The sequence below is a fragment of the Coffea arabica genome, chromosome 11c (assembly GCF_036785885.1).
Source record: "Coffea arabica cultivar ET-39 chromosome 11c, Coffea Arabica ET-39 HiFi, whole genome shotgun sequence".
NCBI lineage: Eukaryota > Viridiplantae > Streptophyta > Magnoliopsida > Gentianales > Rubiaceae > Coffea > Coffea arabica.
In genome coordinates this window covers 38,878,481-38,898,010 of record NC_092330.1, presented here as the reverse complement: position 1 = coordinate 38,898,010, position 19,530 = coordinate 38,878,481, and the positions used below count along the sequence as shown (strand labels likewise).

The 19,530-nt window shown below is 36.9% G+C and overlaps 1 protein-coding gene across 1 annotated transcript; it reads right to left on the bottom strand.

Annotated features, from left to right (window-relative positions):
• Nucleotides 1-1,581: 1,581 nt before the first annotated feature.
• Nucleotides 1,582-7,025, bottom strand: LOC140016989 (origin of replication complex subunit 4-like). The gene is made up of 16 exons (XM_072071325.1): nucleotides 6,801-7,025; nucleotides 6,544-6,634; nucleotides 6,372-6,428; nucleotides 6,184-6,231; nucleotides 5,738-5,788; nucleotides 5,615-5,658; nucleotides 5,424-5,487; nucleotides 5,252-5,338; nucleotides 4,596-4,687; nucleotides 4,429-4,510; nucleotides 3,876-3,961; nucleotides 3,682-3,791; nucleotides 2,572-2,664; nucleotides 2,418-2,482; nucleotides 2,183-2,326; nucleotides 1,582-1,892 (listed from the first exon to the last, which is right to left on the bottom strand). Exons 1-16 carry the CDS (start codon nucleotides 6,908-6,910, stop codon nucleotides 1,851-1,853), a joined length of 1,266 nt encoding a protein of 421 aa, XP_071927426.1. The 5' UTR covers nucleotides 6,911-7,025; the 3' UTR covers nucleotides 1,582-1,850.
• Nucleotides 7,026-19,530: the final 12,505 nt, after the last annotated feature.

Below are 19,530 nucleotides of genomic sequence, written 5' to 3'. Positions count from 1 at the left end.
CAAAAAGGACTTCTATCTCATAACACTTCGATTGGCTTTCATGTGCAGCAGTTCTTTAAGATCATCCAGCAGAAAATCCACAGCAAGCACAGCCTGAACATCAACCTCAATAGACCTAGGATTTATTGTTTTTGAAGCTTTCAAGGCTTCCACATAAAACAATCTGATCTCTGGCTCAACATGGTTTATCTTTAATAACAGATCAAAAAGCTTCACTCTCAAGTATGTTTCTTTGAATGAACACTTCACAGAGCACAAGAAGGACAGCACCAGAGCATTTTCAACGACAACTTGAACACGAATTAAGACACCTTTTTCATCTTATTTTCTTCCTTTTCCATAACTTTCAAGAAATTTGTCAGTAATCTTAACTTCTCTTCAAGTTTTTTTTATCTCTTCCACAAGAAATCTGTTTCTGAGCAGATATTTCCGATTTTCTTGTAAAGGGATGATTAGTTCCATCATAATTTTCTCAACTTCCATGCCCTCATAACTCATTCGAGTGTTCTGATGATACTCAAAATAATAGCCACCAAGAAAATGGATTTCTTGATCTAAAGATTTATGTTTATCAGAAAGATCCTTGTAGATTGTACCAACCAAGTTGTTAGCATCGATGTTTGTTGATTGAAGAAATTGGGTTTCAGCATATCGTACCTGATCCTCCATAGTTCGATAACAAAATTGGATGTAATAGTAATCCTGGATTTCTGGCCTCCACTTGGTAAATATTCTGATGAACATGAACTGAAATTTAAGCTCTTCGATTTGATCCTCTGCGAAAATGTTCAAGTTCCCTTTCTTCTATAGCTCATCAAGACCCTTTAAGACACCATCAGTGGAGGCACAAGTCATGATGAGAATCAAAAGCTTCGCTAGCTCAGCTCTGCAACAAGGGTCTGCATCAACTAGAAACCAAGATGGCTGGGACAAAATCCAAAAGTCGTCTGCTGCTACAATTTGTTTGTTGTACTATTTCAGATTACTAAATGAAATAAACTAATTGCTTTGTTCTCAGCAATCAATGCTCCCCAACTACTTTAATGTCAAAACTCGAAAGTTTGACTCTCTTTTACCCTTTTTTTCTACTCTGGTTTTGCAGTTGGCGCCACTGAAGATGCCGGTGTGGCTGGACATTACCGCACGGCCGATTTTGATTTGACCCTCCAAATTTGAGGTCTAAAGTTTTAATATATACAGTTTGATGTCCTGAAGGCTTTATTCCAACTGGGCATCGTATCAACTTGTCAAGCTCAATCTCTTCCCTATTGCGTTCTGAGGCGTATAGAAGGATCATAGCACACATTTTCCTCCGTATTAACACCAACAATTACAAGAGCTTTGGTTAAGTAGGAACTTGGGAAGTGTATAAACTTGCCATGTGCACGAAAAACAATGCCTTGTATGTGATGAGAAATTATTTAGTTCAACCGTTTTGCCGCGTCAATTCCAAGAGTTTATTACAAGGAAAGAGCCACAAAGTAAAAAGGAAGCGTCTAAAATTGAGTAACTTCCAGTTTGTCTATGCAAGCTACCTCAAAAATAATCTACTTGATGATCTTTTTGTGCAGACCATGCAACTGAAGATTAAATTTTATCTTCTATTGATGCACAATAGATCATCCACTCAAAACAGAAAAGACTTGCAGCCCTCAGTCCTTGTCTCATGGTAGCCTAGACATTCAAGTTACAGAATCTTTGAAACGAACTGCATGTGTCATAAGAGTTATATTACACTTACAGAAAAGATGACATCTTTTGACAGTTCTTCTAGTTGTCACAACAGAGGACTTGTCTATCTTCATTTACAAACAAAGGTGCACGCTGCACCTTACCAGAGGGAAATGCCATCAAGTAGTCGTTTCACGCTCGACTAGTTTATAAAGTATTGCCTGCAAAAACAGGGAATAGTAAATCAGTAACCAATATGAATCGCCAACAGCTTATTGCAAACTTCTGCAGTAATGCTTGTAATCCGAAGCTTGGTTGAACTTCAAAAACACTCCAGAGAGAAAAGAATCTGCAACAAAAAACAGAAAATAGTTCTTCTAACCGGCAATGCCGTTATTATCCAATTTCTTGTAGAAATCAATTTTACTCCAGTAGAAACAAAGACAGTTTGGTAGTTTGTTACACATTGCAGGTGGAGAACGGATGAGCAAAACTTGAACAAGTAACTTACAGGACAAGAACCATATGATTTGAGTCCTTGATAAAGTTCTTGCCATGAAATGAGTAGCTTAACAGGTCGAAATTCAATAGAATGGCCATGACCTCTGTTGTCCAAAAATGAGATCAGTTCACGCTGTAGAAGGTGCTCAAATGCCTGGGAAAATGCAGATTGCAGTGTTTGCTTGACAATCATAATGACAGACCAAATATTGTTCCTAACAACATGAATGGAATCATATGCATACCCGTCGGCATACATCCCTTGCATAATAATCTGTTGTTTGGAATGAATCATGAATGCTTTTGTACTCTGCAGTATAACAATATTAAAGATTGAGATATTGACAGAAGTGTAACAATATAAAGTTATAAGTAATAATTTGATTATAATTCAGTCACCTTTCATTATAGAGTTGAAGTTGCAAGTTTCATGCTCTCTCACTTCCAACCGCTTCATGCAAACAAGAATATATAGTTCCAGTATTGAACAATCTGCGCCAAGAATTTGAATTAATGCCAAAGTTGAAAAGGGATGGGGAAATAGGAAAGCAGGTAGGCCTAAATGCTATTTTATGAAAAAGTTGTTAGAAGTTTCCTGTACTTGTCACCAGCAAGACTTACAAAAGACTTATGGATCAAATTCAGAAGATATTTCATTATGTATCAAATAAAAGAACTTAGCAAATTGGTTAAACAGCCATTTCCTAATTTCAAATTCAAATGAATATTTCAGGTGCACATGTTCATTCTGAGTAGGTTAAAAAGATTATAGCAGAAAGATAAGAAACCAAAGCAAAAGATTTTGACTCCAAAAAAAAAACATTGGTTAATTTAATCGAGCCCTCGTTTCAAGCAGAACATACCGAAGAAAGTAGTCGAATGATAAAACATTAGTTTGTGCAGAAGAATGTTTGTCGAGTTTTTCAGGTCAGAAAGACAACTAAGCTCAGGTTGCCTATTAAGGTCCAGTGACTTTTGCATTCAGATCCATAAAGGTTATTGAAGTCTTAATCATTGCATCACAGAGAATGCAAGACTTCCAGCTTCTTTCTTCTCCCTTTCTTATTTATAAGCAAGACAAAATTATGGCCGAAGTGTGCAGGAAGACAAATGCAGAATATGGTCTGAAACAAAACAAGATACAACATAATTCATTTCTTTGAACTGAACTAGCACATTGAAACATATGCTGGGCTTCAATGTGGAAATGAAGACAAAGTCGAAGGAAAAAAATTAGGAACCATTAGACATGATGCAGAATAGTTTAGCAAGCAGCATTTGTTAAATCTAATGCACATTTTAGAAGAAAGGAGCGAGTAGCTTGGATCACAAATAATCAGAATTAGTACTCTGATTGACTTTGGAGAAAAGTAAATGAAGAACTTACTCCTAATGCTGAAACGAGTAATAGATGGAAAGGATAGATTGATATCAGTTCAGCAAAGACATGGGCATAGGGGCGAAGTATAGCACATTGACATCACCCAATAACAATTGAGATATTTTCACCTTTCAAACACTCCAGCTTTGGCTGTCTTTGTATATTCGATAGTGCATCTTTAAAATTTTCAACTGATAAGAAGCCACATTTCAGATCCAGGTGACAAAGTGCAGAAAACCTATAGCACCAGAGATGAGCTAAATACTAAGCATTATATTCTCGTGATGAAATATGTAGTTAACTTTAGCAGAACCAAACTTACAGGAACGTCAGTACTTGTTTGAAAGTTGAGTCTGTATTGAATACTGTATCCATGATGTCTTTGAACTTTTTATCTGCAAATATGTTCTAAAATGTTGTCAAGGGTAACATTGTCTTATTAAGTGCTATGTTAACAGCACTCAGGAGCTGTACAATCTGGACCACTTTCCACTTCACCTACATAAAACATAAAAAGTCAATCTAGACCCACAATCATTACTTCAACATAAGTTACTTGATTTTCTAGAGATTAGGAACCATTTCAGTTGTGCAAGCCATGAGATTGGTCTAACATTTTGTTATGAGCTGGCTGGACAAAGATGGATTGAAGGTCAGATAGATTTCTTTACAGCAAGAACAGTTTGAGTTATACTCAACTAACATATTATCATGGTATTGGTATCTAACTGGACCTCATGCATCATTACCATTCACCCAGTTCCGAAGCTGCAGCAATTGGTAACAGAAGGGAGACATGATTTTGCAAAGCCAAAATTATGAGATGCAGTACTGAAGTTCTTATGCCAGTAAAAATATAGCATAGGCAAGGATACAAGAAGATTAGAGTTGAAATTAGCCACAAACTCATGAGGTAAATCTGAACCAGATGGTAAAAGCAATGCGTGCTCCAAAAGTCTGCATATTCAACATAAAAATCATAATGGCAGCCTTTTCCAGGAAATAAATGGAGGGCAGGATGGAAAAAAGCACACTACTTTACCTTTGCAAATCTTCTCGTGAAGGAGGAAGAAACAACAACTTTCTATGTGAGAAACGAGATCTTACTCTTTTCTCCAATAGCTGATCAGCATCCTGCACACATAGCTTGATTAACTTATCATTTTCCTACGAATTTTCGTCCAAAGACATCTAAACTCAAGTTGGAGTGAAAAGTAATGCCTTTCAACCCATTAGCGTCTTCTGGTTTACAAAGACATACAGACACAAACAAATAGACATAGTTCCTTGTCAATCAACTGAAACTAACCCGCTACAAAGTTCACCGCCTAGGAAGCTAACTGACAATAAAGGGGTCCAGCCAACTTTTAATTTGCACACTAAACATCTGGCGTGTTCACAGATATTTGCACATAACATAGGCCATGAAATATTGAGCTTGCAAATTAGCGATGCATAATATTATAATTCATTTTTCATCAACAATTAAAGAAATATTTATGTTTAAATCGCAAAATATTTGTATTGAATGGTGACTGAACGTGAATTACAAACAGCATTTTTGTCTGCTAACAGTATTCATTTTGTTTCCTGTATCTTTCTGTTGATAAAATACCAAAAGTATTTTAATTTCTGCATTGGAAGCTAAACTGATGCAAGTGTATAAGAAGAAAAAATTCAGATGGTAAAAGAACATACCAATCTGCAACTCACACCTATTACAACAGCTTGTGATGTCACAGATTGCATAGCATCTAGTAAACTATACAGCAATCGTTGTTTGCCCTGAAAAAAGAATATTACACCCAGTGAAGATAAACTCATTTTCCAAATGAGTATTTTTGGTATCCTTTTTACAAGATAACATCACCTGTGCAAACAGGTCAAACTCATCAAGTACAAAAAGTACTGTTTTATGTGCCAATCCACACTCCCTGGGGAAAAGGAAGTTCCCAACCAAAAAAGCAGAAAAAGTTATCACCCCATCTTGAACTAAAAGGAACATGACAGCATTCAAGAGAAGATTGTCACATATATTTCAAAAAATGAATATCTACTTACCGAAGCATCGCTATTAGAAATTGGGAATTTTCATCAGATGATGCCTAAGAGTTACAAATTATGGTTAATATGCTTTACATTTCGAATATATCACAGTAATCCTAGTTGTCAAGGCCATCATACCATTTTTGAGAATGCCAACTGATGCTCCAAACACAGTTGCCTAGCAATTTCCTGCATAATTGGAAAAGCAGGCACTGTATCATAATGCAGAACAAGCTCTTCAACTAAATAAGAAAACTTCAAGACCAACATATAATTGTTAGAAGTTTAAGCTTGATAAAAACAATTAACACAGTTGAGAATATTGGACATATTTTTCATTACTATCTCATTCTCACAACTATCAAGCTCCTTTATATTTAGGCAGATTAACTTTGCTGAAAGGTTATATGACAGTGAGTAAAATCACTATGACAAGGAATCAAAGAAGCTACTTTTGAAGTTTTTTTCCGAGAACAGCTAATCTGCAAGCACATATTTAATGAAAAACATAAACTATGAACAAGCAAGCAAATTGATTGTTGTTAGGGAAATTAAAAAGCGAAACTTGGGTTTAAATTTCAGACCTTTAAGGCGCAATTGTCATCACTGTGCAAAAGTCCATTGAGCTTAATCTGAGACCACCATAAGAAATGCAACATATTCAATGGTAACAATCCCCATCAACTTAATTAATAAAACAAATTTCAGTAAACCAAAAACTCAACAAATATATAAAGATACAAAACTGCTGCAAAATATCGATAACCAATACCACGGATATCATATCAGGGAACTCTCTCAATAAATCTTCAAGAACCAGCTCTAAAACCTAAAACAACCAAAACAAAAATCTCAAATAAATGAAGAATTCATGGTCATAAAGATCCATTTCCCAGAACCCGCACAGGAAAAATATGCAGGAAAAAAAGAGGAAAAAAACTCACAGCAAGTTTTCCACAGCCACGCGGGCCAAGAAGCAGAACTGAATTATTACATGACTCAGTCACTGAGCTTGAGATTATATATTTCAATTTGCTACAACAAAAATAAAAAATCTAATTAAAGAAAGAAACCCATTACTTGAATTTGCGTAAAATCCAAGGTAAAATCAAATCTTCTACAGAAAAACGAGAAAAAGAAACTGTGGGTTAATTGTATAAGACATGAATCAATATTTGGGATAGTGAGAAAGCTATTGCACCTGTAGTTGCTGTCGGGAGAATCTGAGAAAAGGGTGAAGATGAAATTGGGGTTGCAAAGCCTTGATCGAAGGAGGATTACAGCTTGTTCTACTGGATTCTTGAGATCCATTTTTCAGCTGCAAAAAGGGGGATTTTCTTTCTTTCTTTCTTTCGTTTTTTTGGGTGAGAAAAGAGAAGGTGGAAATGGCGCGAAAGAGGCAGGGCTGCACTGGGAGAGGGTACACATTGACATAGCATGGTCGATGATGGGGACGGCTAAATTTTTTAATAAGCCCTTGAGAATTTTGTGTTTTGTGTTTCTGGCCTATGAAATTGTAGTAATTAATGGTTTAAAATTTTAAATTGTCAACTTTAATTATGAGATATTCTCGAGCAATGGCGTCTTTCCCCTTTTTGTTCTAATAGTATAAGTGAGAGGATTCAAAATCAAGGTCTCTCACTTACATTATTTTCTTCGAACCATCCAATCCATCATCTTCCTTTCACAGTAATGACATCTATTTAAATTATCTTTTATTGGTTTTTTATAATAGTTTTGAATATTATATCTGTTATATATTTTGTTATATTGCTGAAAAAAATACAAAGTTGCTATCAATAAGTACAGTTACGATGGAGCAAATTTCTACTGACCAAAACCTATTGGGACTTGGCTGCGGAGTTTAGAATTCTTTCTTCTTATTTTAGCTTATTATAGCTCCTTGGATGGGCAGGCTACCTCTGCAATTTATTCTTCAAATTCTCTTACGAAGGCAGATTTCCAAAGAATCAGAGATCCTTGGAAACAGGCTTTGATTGTAAAAACTTTTGGCAGATCACTTGGTTTCAAATTTTTTAATCAGAAAATCCGTGATATTTGGAAGCCTTAGGGAGATCTAGAGATCATTGACTTGGGTAGGGATTTTTTCATCACCAGATTTTTAGACCACTCTGACTTTAGCAGAGTTCTAACGGGAGGTCCTTGGTTTATCAATAGCTTCTTTCTCACCATCCGCCTCTGGGAACCAAACTTTAACCCAGAAGAAGCTAAAACCTCTTCTGCAGCAGTCTAGGTTAGGCTCCCCCACCTCCCCATTGAATACTATGATCTGCAGATACTCATGAAAATTGGCAACCAGATTGGCAAATTGCTAAAGGTGGATGCCAAAACTGCTTCTACGGAGCGAGGACGATTTGCTAGAATTTGTGTCCAAATGGACATAAGCAAACCCGTAGCTCAATTCATCTCTTTGGGGTCCTTCAACCAACCTGTACAATATGAAGGGATCATTTTTTGCTTTGGATGTGGTTTGGTTGGGCATGCGATTGATCGGTGCGTCGACACTATAAAGTAGCAATCCTCCGATGAAGATTTGCTAAGAATATCCCTAGTGAATATCCCCTACAAAATCATCAAAATTCCACGGATGAAGGCTCCAAGCTCAAGACGGATTTGGAGTACGGCCCTTAGATGCAAGTTCAACTGAGGAGGCAAAGTACAAAAATTTTTCAAACTTGGGCCGTACGTTTGGGTTTAAAAATTCAAATGGCCAACCTGACGGTTTAGCCAAAAGAAAGTGGGTCCTGCGTACCAAGCTTTCTGGCTCACTTGGCTGACCCCTGCCTCCCCTGTCTCCAAAGAGCCCAACAAAAGAACTCACTCTGCATACTTATTGCAGGACCACCCAACCTCCCCCTTTGACTTCAGCCTTACCAAACCAATCTACCATTGTTTCTAGGGCCTCCACCACTGCTAATCCAAAGACTACTTCGTTCCAAACTAGTAACCATCAACCCCAACGACCAAATGTCAACCTCCCACCATTTCCATCCGTACCTTCTCTCTTACGGTCTGAGGGGGAGACCTCTAAGGGAGAGACCTCTCACCTAACACTCAACTCCAACACCACCCTGCAACCGACATACAACAGCACCACAAAATTGCCCTTCATCCCCCAACAATCAACCTGTCTTTTGCCGTACAAGAAGAAATTCCCGACAAATGTTTCCTCAAAGGTCACATCAACAACCCCAACCCCAGAACCTAGCTCAGCCGCCTCACCTTTCTCCTTCTCGAGGGAACTTTGCTCAACCTCTCTGTCAAGAGGAAAATTGGACCCTCCAGAGCTCCTTTCTTATGATGGAGCCCAAAGTCCCGAAGCTTCTTCTGAAAAGCAAACAGAACTCAGAGATCACGCTGGGATTAGTCCACTTTTGGACTGCAGGGCCAAACATAGTGGTAACCATGACTAAGTTCGCAGCTTGAGGAGGGAGAATTACATGAGAGCAGTCAAACACATCTCGCAGGAAACCTATTCCTTCTGGAAGGATATGAGAGTGATGACCACATCCAACAATCATGTAGGGGAAGCCATGGGCTCAAACCCAAAACCAGTTTCAAAGGCCCTTGGAAACATGGTTTGGAGGCTAGAAACTCTGACATTGAACCTCTTAAGCTTAAGACTGGGTATTCTAGAAGAAGAAGGGGTCATCTTTCTACCCATCCCAGATATTCTGGGAGTAAAATTAGCTCTTTTAGCCTTCGACATCCCAGGGGCAGACTGCAAAGAGTTTCTGGTAGAATTTTATCCAAAACAAGTAAAATCTCAGGGTTGGAAGAATGGTTTAAACATAGACCAGGAAAGGCCACGGTGGTTGGCCCAGTGCAGTTATCAAAACAACTCCTATAATCCCATGAAGATTCTCATGTGGAATGTAAGGGGGGCAGGTAGCTCCGCCTTTAGAAGTCATCTTATGCAACAACTAGACATTCACAAACCCAACATAATGATTGTCATGGAGACAAAAGTTTCTGGTGACGTTGCCACCAACATGTGTAAAAGCCTTCCCTACACCAGATTTTCCATCATGGACGCTATAGGTTTTAAGGGCGGAATATGGATCTTGTGGGATGACCATGAGGTGCACTTGGATATCCTTCAAAAGACTGAGCAGGAAATCCATGCTCTAGTCAAGGTACTGCCCTCTTTCCCCTCCTGGATTTTAAGTGCAAGATACGCTAGTCCTAATCTTGAATGTAGAAAAATATTGTGGAACAACCTATGCTCTGTTACTAGTACTTTTTCTTTTTCTTGGCTCTGTATTGGGGACTTCAACGAAGTCCTAAACTCTTCTGAAAAATTTGGGGGGAAAGGGGTTAATTCAAAAAGAATCTCTCTGTTTAGAGACTGCATCAACAGTTTGTGGCCTCATGGACTTGGGCTTTGTTGGGGCTAAGTTCACTTGGCTTAACAAAAGATATGATGGGGGATTAATTTATGAAAGAATTGATACGGGTCTTTGTAACACGGAGTGGAGAACCGTTTACCCTGAAACCTCTGTTTACCATCTAGTTAGAACACATTCTGACCACTATCCTATCCTTGTTAAACTGCATAATGCTACCCCTTCTCGAAACCTGAGACCTTTTAGATTTGAAAAATTCTGGTTTTCTAACCCCACCTTGGAGGACATTGTTCACTCCTTCTGGACGAACTCAACTGACTCTCTTCATACCATTATTCCCCCTTTCCAAGAGAAATTAAAAGTTTGGAGCAAAGTGTCATTCCCCAACATTTTTAAAGAGAAAAAAAAAAGCTTCTAGCCAGAATTTCAGGAGTCCAAAAAACTCTCCAAATTAGACATTCTAACTTTCTGCTTTGCCTGGAAAATGAGCTTCAAGCCCAATTTAAATCTATTTTAAGCCAGGAAAAAGACTTGTGGGCTTTAAAGTCTCGAACCGATGCTGCCCTTTGGGATGATTTGAACTCTAAGTTTCTACAAACTACCACCATTTGTAGGAGAAGAGCTAATAAAATCTTGGGGCTGAAAAATACTGTTGGCGATTGGACCTCTAATGATCGCAGCCTTAAGATGCTTATCACAAACCACTTCAACAATGCCTACACCACAGGTTTTTCCTATTCCTATTTGTCTCCTCAATCTTCCCCCAGTAGCACCTCAAAAGTTCTAACAGATGCCTTACCCATTCTTCTAGCTCTTCCTTCTGAAAGGGAAATAAAAAAAGCTACCTTTAGTTTCAAACCTTTCAAAAGCCCAGGTCCGGATGGGGTCTACCCTTTCTTTTATCAAAAATTCTGGTCTGAAACCAAGAACCCCATCCAAAAATTCATTCTTGATTCCTTCCAGGGACACCACTTTCCTATTGGAATTAATGATACTTTCATTTGCCTCTTTCCTAAATGTGATTTCCCTGTAAGCATCAACCAGTATAGGCCTATTAGCCTCTGTAACTCCTCTTTCAAGATTTTAACAAAAATTCTAGTAAACAGGATTAGACCTCTAATGAACTCCCTTATTTCCCCTTACCAGGCCAACTTCATTCTTGGTAGAAAAGCTTCCGATAACGTCATTATTGTTCAAGAGGCTATCCGTAAGCTCAGGATAAAGAGAAAAGACAAAAAAAGCTTCTGTGCTTTAAAGCTAGATCTTGAAAAAACCTTTGATAAACTTGAATGGAGCTTCATTAAAGAAGTCCTTACCCTCTTTGGTTTTCCTCATGATTTAATAAACCTGATCATGAACTGCATTACCACTTCTAGATTGGCAATTTTGCATAATGAAGTGCCAACTGATTGGATCTTGCCTTCTAGAGGAATTAGACAGGGGGACCCCTTGTCCCCCTATATTTTCTTACTCTGCATGGAGTACCTTTCTATCTCCATCACAGAAAAATGCAATCAAGGGAGTTGGGTACCTATAAAATTTGGAAGGGAAGGGCCTGAAATGACGCACTGTCTCTTCGCAGATGATGTTGTCTTGTTCAGTAGCTGTGATTTGAGCTCTATCACCACCATAAAAGAGGTCTTAGACCACTTTAGTGCAAAATCAGGTCTTAAGATAAATCCCCTCAAATCTTATATCTTTTTCTCTTCTAATGCCCCTCCTGATACTAGAGATGAAATTTCTGCCACCCTCAACATTTTTGAAATTGATGATTTTGGCAAATACTTGGGGTTTCCCATTCCACGTAGTAAAATCTCGAAAAACTCCTACAAATTCATTTTGGAAAAGATGCAGAAAAAGTTGGCTGGTTGGAAGGCAAATTTAATTTCTTTTGCTGGAAGAAAAACTATTATCCAACAAGTTGCAGCAGCCTTGCCTATATATTATAGTCAAGCAGCTCCCCTACTTGCCTCATTGTGTAATGAGCTTGATAAAATCCAAAGAAATTTCCTCTGGGGCACCACTGATGAGAAGAAAAAACTTCATTTAGTAAATTGGGATTCTATGTGCAAACCTAAAACTTTGGGTGGCCTAGGACTCAGAAAGGCTTTTGATAACAACACCGTGCTCCTTGCTGGACTCTGTTGGAAACTAGTCAAGGAACTTAAAAGCCTATGGTCTCAGATTTTACAACATTGTTATATTGACAACAATGGTACTACCTCCAGCCATAACCTCACTTTGAAAAGAAGAAATGGATCCATCAATAAAAAATCATTGCAGAAGGGATTAGAGTTGTTTAACCAAGGCATTATGTGGAATGTCAGAAATGGGGAGGAAATTCTTCTATGGTGGGATGACTGGACCGGTAGAGGCCCCCTTAGATCAATGATCTCTGGGCCACTCACCCAAGCAGAAACCAAAATGAAAATCAAACAAATTTTTGGAGACTTTGATGCTTGGGATTTTTCTTCTCTCTCGTTTGAACTCTCGGACAATATTTGCAAATTCATTCAAAGCATCCCAAGGCAGTTAATGAGTAATCAATTTGATACTCTAAGATGGAAAACCAACCCAAATGGATCTTTCTCTGCCAAATTTGCCCTTTTTATTTTGGAGCAGGAACTAAAGAAAAAGCCCCCTCAAGGGGATTTTGAACTATGGTCTTGGGTTTGGAAGGTCAAAACAAAGTCCAAGATTAAACATTTCCTTTGGCTAGCTTGCCAAAATGGATTGCCTTCTAAGGCACTTCTCCTTAAGAGAAATATCATTTTTGACTCTTTTTACCCTCGCTGCAACCATTCCTGTGAAGACTCAGCTCATGTTCTTAGATATTGCCCACATGCTTCCTCCTTTTGGCAAAGCCTCAACATTCCCACTTCCTTTGATTTGGATTTTACAGTTTGGCTTAAAAATGGCTGTCTGTCCAAGCATATTTCTCCATTTTATGGAATCCCCTGGGGTACTGTTATCTCTTTTGCCTGCTGGAATCTTTGGATTGCCAGAAATAAGGCTATTTTTGAACCATCTAACCTCTTCTCCATTTTGCACAATACTCTAGCAATGGTGGCTGAATACTCCTTTTTAGGACCTATTCAGAACATAGTATATCCTAGAACAGAAGTGCTAATTAACTGGATTCCCCCTGAACCTTCTTGTTTCAAAATCAATACTGATGGATCTTCTATAGGGAATTCGGGTCCAGCTAGATCAGGTGGCTTGATCAGAAATCACCTAGGACACTGGATAGCTGGGTTTAGCAGAAAATTGGGACACGCTACCAATATTCTTGCTGAGTTGTGGGGGATAAGGGATGGACTATCCTTAGCTTCCTCTCTAAACTTGCAAAATGTTGATTTAGAAGTTGATGCTAAAATTGCTCTACACTTGCTTAAATATGCAGATACCTCAACTCATGAGTATGCTTCAATTATCTCTGATTGCAGGTTCCTGATCTCTGCCCTGCTGAAAGTCACACTTAGACATGCTTATCGAGAAGCAAACCAGTGTGCTAACAAATTGACAAAACTGGATGCTCAACAAGACGTGAATTTTGTATGCTATGAAAGTATTCCTTATGCTTTGAGAAGTCTAGTAGATGCAGATCTTAAGGGAATTTGTTTCCCTTGTTTTGTACCTATAACTTAAGTTTGCTTAATATATAGTTCCTTTCATTACCAAAAAAAAAAAAAAAAACAGAATGTAGGGTTTTAGTTTTTTTTTTTTTTTTGATGTACCTCGAATTCTTACATTCCCTGTACGCTCTTTGTAGTTCTATTAATAAAATGTCAATTTTTGCTCAAAAAGAAATAAATACTGTCATGAAAAAAAACATGTACCTTTATTAAAGCATTAAGATCATAAAATCTCATGTATGAAAGCAAAAAATTTGTACCATGATAATACTGCTTAGGATAAACCTAAGCTTTTCAAACTGTGAGAACTTAATTTGTGTAGCATCACAAGAAGATCAGGGCTTGAACTTGTGAATTATGCTTAATGGATTGATCAATAAAAGTGATGGTTAGCATCTTGCACAAGATGATAGAGGTCCTTCTTTTTTGCACCCTCTGCAAGTTTTTCGAGCTTCTGTTTTTCCTCAAGCAATTCTGCAGCTTTTTGTAGCATGACGCTAAAGCAGGCATTAGCCCACACCACAGTTGCTTCTATTTGTGATTAGTGACGTAATTTTTTGCTTGTGATCTTTCTTCTCTTTTCTCACAATTTCCAATTCTTCATGAACTTTTTTCAAGATTTTCAGCAATTTTCTTTTCCATGGTAAATGCTGTTTTTGGAACTTCCAACCAAAACGATCATCTTGTGTCAATCCATTTACACAACAACAACAACAACAACAACAACAACAACAAAATCAAAATACAGTGTATGTTGGGCATGGTTAAATTTTTATGAAAACCCTTGAGAATTTGGTATTTCGCGTTTCGCACCAGATGTCCTCCTAACTTCATGCTTTCAATTGTCAACTCTAATTACCAGATATCCTCGTATAATGGCATCGATTTAACTTTTATTTTATTGGTATTTTTCAAGAGCTTAACGGTATTCCTACAATTTACAAGTTGACCAAGTTTGTGATTTTTTTTTATTTATTCAACAATTATGTGGTATAGTAGTGATGAACATGCTGTACAGTTAAAAATTTCATTCAGGAAAGCAATATTTTTTAGTGTTAAATAATTCATAATCATCTCATCTCCCCCCCAGGGGAAAAAGGCAAAATAATGAATAACATTTTATTTTATACATGTAATATATCATTCTTACCACATATCATGAATATGAGATAGCACCTCCATGAGTCGACTAGTAGTCTAATTGTCCATGTTAACTCAATAATATAATTCCAGTAAATGCAAAAACTATGAATATGAAATGTTCTCTAGATATTATATAAAATGCTATTATGAAAACCTAAGCTCCATACAATTAATAACCATGAACGATCCATAAGTACAGTAGTAAAGTCATGATAACAAACCATGCCATTTGATAAATGATTAATCTTTTTTACAAATTCAGAGGAGTCTGAATGCACGATAACTGATCTAAGTTTAATTTTAAATTCAAATTTTGTACATATGTTATATATGCACCAGATCATAATAATATATACGTTATCAGTGTATATAAGATTTTATTTACTAAAGTTTTAAGTTTGTATGATCTCGAAAGCTGCATGAAAGGAGAAAATTAGTTGTCCCATGGTAACATTTGCTTAGGATAAACCTAAACAATGATACAAAATGATGGAGCTAAATTTGTGTAGCACAATAATAATATCACCCTAGCTAAAACTTAATCAAAATTAAAACGACCGAGAATAGCATGTTGCTTAACGAAAACGATGGGTAGCAGCCTGCACGAGGTAATGAAGGTCTTCCCTCTTAGCACTCTCTGCATGATTCTGGAGCTTTCGTTTTTCCTCAGCCAGTTCTCTCTCTTTCTGAAGAAGACGGCCAAAGTGATCATCAGCCCAGGCTTCCAATTCAGATTCACTGATACCATGAGTCCAGTAATGTGTGACTTTTAGCTCGTAGGCTTTCTTCTCTCTTCTCACGGCTTCCAATTCTTGACAAACTTTTTCAAGACATTCAGCAATTTTCTTTTCCATGGCTAATGCTGGTTTTAGAACTTCCGCCCACAGTCACCCTTTGTGAAATCCATCAGAAAAAATAAAAGAAAAGAAAAAGAAGATAAAAAAATTGTTGCCAGTGTGGGCTGCTAAAATTGATACTAATTAAATGTGGACATTGTCAAATATATTCACATATTAACACACAAGTAATGACCTGAACTATTTCAATTATTTTAGCAGTTCATCGAAACAATTGACGAAAATTAAGAAAACTGAACGTAGCTACGAGGAGAATTTTATCTTCTCTGTTCTATCTTAATTGTCCTTAGTTTTTTTTTATATGAATTTAAATATTTCTATGTTATATAAAGTACACTAATTAAAGCAGCTTGAAACAATTGATGATGTATGTATCATAACTAAAATAAAAGTCGTGACTATATAGTCGAAAAGGTGCACGAGTACAATGTAAATTCGCTACTTTAATTTGTCAACCGAAGATTGATCATATATTTTGGGACGACAGATTTAATGGAAAACTCGTTAAGTTTTCTGGTTTCATGCATACCTAACATATGCTACTAGTCCATGGGACAAAGGGGAAAAAAAAAAGTAGTTCATGACACCAATGTTTCGAAAACCGACGAATTGGTCGGTTCGATCGATCGGACAGTGAACCGGTCAAGTCTGCGATCTGATTCAATACTAGTGTTGACTTATCATAAAAATCGGTCAAAATTGCAAAAAATCATTTGAACCGTTCAACCAGAGTGCGTGTATGTGTATGAGATCATTGAATCGGTATTGAGACCGATTGAATCTTGATCCGATCACTTTACCGGTTCAATTAATTCAAAACATTGCATGATACTCATGGATACTACATCAAACTTGACTAAGTATAAGTAAATAAATAAATAAGCCCTTATTGCAATAAATGAAAGCTAAATAAATTAAGCAAAGTACATAACATAGTGGACAACCGTGGGAACTAATTGAATAACCAGTCAGAGATGCTTATTACGTCGGATTAAAAACATGCACATACAAAGAAGCTTTAATTTAATACATCAGATTAGGCCAGGCATATTCAAAGAACTAAATAAGATTGCAAGAACAAGGAACACATGTTAAAAGAAAGATATATAGAACAATAGAATAAGACACACCTGTTTGATAACGTGTTTGAGAGTCAACAAGGTTAAGAAACTAGGGTTGTTATGACTTATGAGCAGCATATATTTATATATAGAGAGATCAATCTGTATGGATTGAGAAGAAGAGGAAAGAAATGTTCAATCAAAAAGAAGGGTAAAAAAAAAAGGAATCAAAGAAATTGTACAGGACTCAACAACACAAATAAGGCAAATGGTGTGCAATTAAAAGGCAATGTCAAAATAAGGCAAATGGTGTAGAATGTGAAAAGAAGGTAGTACTAATAATTTTCTAGGAAGTCTCTCCATTATGTGTTCAGATTATTGCCTTTTCTATTTTACCAAAAATATCATCCCTTCTCCTTTTTCATGAAAAGTGTAAGTATGATTAAATTTGGTAGCTAGTTTTGAAACTAGTAATTGATGACAACATAGAAGGTGATAGATAGGCCATTGGTTGCTTATGGGATCGCCACCCGGTTGGATTCATTATCACGAACAGATAAATGAGCACACAACTTCTCCAGTTCTTCTGCCATCGTCAAAGGATCACAGCTTTTCAAGAGCAAAAAAGCCAAAGCAACCACATAGAGAAAACGTACGACATCCAAGACTACCCTGCAAAAGAAGAAATATAGTTAGAAAAGAAAGAGTCGTGGAGGAAGAAGCAACGCAATAAGAAACAAAAGGGAAGTTGAGAGACAAGCAAGAAGAAGAGATTGTACAGAAAGCGAAACGAAGCAATAAACCCTAGAAAAGATCACTAAAACTTGCATATGAGCAAGCTGATAATCATCCTTCTTTTTATTCACTTTTACGTTTGTGATCGATCGATAATCAAAGATAATAAAAGAGCAGTAAATGGTGCTTTGCAAACTGGTAATCAGATCGATCAAGTGTAGTTGATGTTCATAAACAAGAGACAAAAAAAATACATGTTCTAGCGTCGGTCGTCAAAGTACTAAAAAAACTGATTGCATGCATAATTTTCACATCATTGGAAGCAAGAATTATAAGACTGATTTAACAGACCCACATTTGGTAGCCCATTTACGAGGATCAAATATAGGATGTAATGACGAAAGACATGTAAAGCTTTCTAATATTGGCAGCCTCTTCAGTTAAAAATCATGTATATATAAGCGTGCAAACACAACTATGAATGAATGATATTTTTTTTTGGTGCAATTTTTTATACAAGCAAATTAAGTAATGCATGCTTGCTCAAAGGACTAAAAGAGAATGCATATACAAATAATTTAAAAGAAAAAATATTACAAGTATGATGTAGACATGCATGTTGAAAAATTATACACGTACACTTGGTATGGTGTGGTGAATAATATCCAATGGTTTCCTCGACTTGCAAACAATAGAATAGGAATTTCTCTATAGTAATAGTTTGATTGTAGATTAAAGACAATAGTGTGATTGCAATTAGGCAACTGACAGGTCGTCAGCATGTGCAATAATAAATACCTGCTCAAACTAAAAATAATTTCTGTAGATAGTGGTGAGCAGGGTCGAATCCACAGGGACTGGGAGTAATTGTTTCTTTTCAAGTTCACAGTGACAAGGGGGTGTTTTTGTGCAGAAAGTGACAATCAAATAAATTCAAATAAAATCTAAGAAACTACTAAAAATTAAATAACAAATTACTAAAATCAAATGAATGATAATTAAGAATCTAGCCAAGGAATAACTTCAGCAATGGTTCACCTAATTGATCATCGATAAGCAAAGGCAATTCTAATTATTTACTAATAAATAGGTTATAACTACCAAACAAGCAATGGCAGTCAACCCCTCCTTACTGTATCGGTGATCAAGGTACGCCCGTTAATCACTGCTCTAATTGACAAATAATTCTAGGTACGCCCGTAGAATTTAATCCCCCAATTGCCTTACGTATTAGAGGAGCCCTATTCTAATCAAATAACGCACTACCAGGGTTATTTTAGATTAGCCCGCGTATTTCCCTGACACAAACCCAATCGTGCCAGTTGTCACTATTTTAGAGCAATTAAACAATTACGAATTTAATGCCCTAATTGACAATAGATTACCCAATCAACTAATTATCTGGATCCTAAACAATCAATTAATTAAATAACCATAAGCATAGCAATCAAGGAATATGCGAATACCAATAAATAAAAGAAAAAGATTAAATTAAATCGATCTCACAATTTTAGGCGACCCAAAGCATCCGTTGCTCCTTGACTAGAAAAAGGAATTTAGTTCATAGTTAATGAACAAAATCCACAGGAAATAAAAACAAGAGTCGCGGCCATGGTCTGCGTCTTGGAAAAGTCCAATTCGCTTCAGGAAAGGAAAACGAAGCTACAAAAGGTGATTGCTTGTTACTAATTGGAAAATTTGCCAAATTGGTCCCTAACATTTTCCAAAAATACTTTTTTAGTCCCTAACATATAAAATCAGCCAAAGTGATCCTTCACATTTAAATTATGAGCCAATATGGTCCTATTGCTCGTTTTTGCTAATTTCTCCGGCTAAAAATAGCACGCCCCCCTCACGTGGTCATTTTTTTAGGGGCAAAATCGAAAAACACATTTCATTACCGGTTGAAGGTAAAAGGATAGGGGACCACTAGCAAAATACACATTTCACCTTTGGCCCTCAAATTACAGTTCGAAGAAACCCTAATTGCATCCCCAAATTAACAAGCATAACATGGAAATGTACTGCCGATGATGACGACGACAAACCTGTAAGGTGTGATTGAGAAAAGATTGAAGGTTTGGCCAGAAAATCGTGAAGAAAATTTTCGAAAAGATGCAGAATGAATCGGGA

Coding starts and splice junctions, on each gene's coding strand:
- LOC140016989 (XM_072071325.1), bottom strand. CDS start 6,910: ATGGATCTCAAGAATCCAGTAGAACAAGCTGTAATCCTCCTTCGATCA. Junction 4,688..5,251: donor TAGGTGTGAGTTGCAGATTG/GTATGTTCTTTT, acceptor CTATGTGTGCAG/GATGCTGATCAGCTATTGGA. Junction 4,511..4,595: donor TCACGAGAAGATTTGCAAAG/GTAAAGTAGTGT, acceptor TTGAATATGCAG/ACTTTTGGAGCACGCATTGC.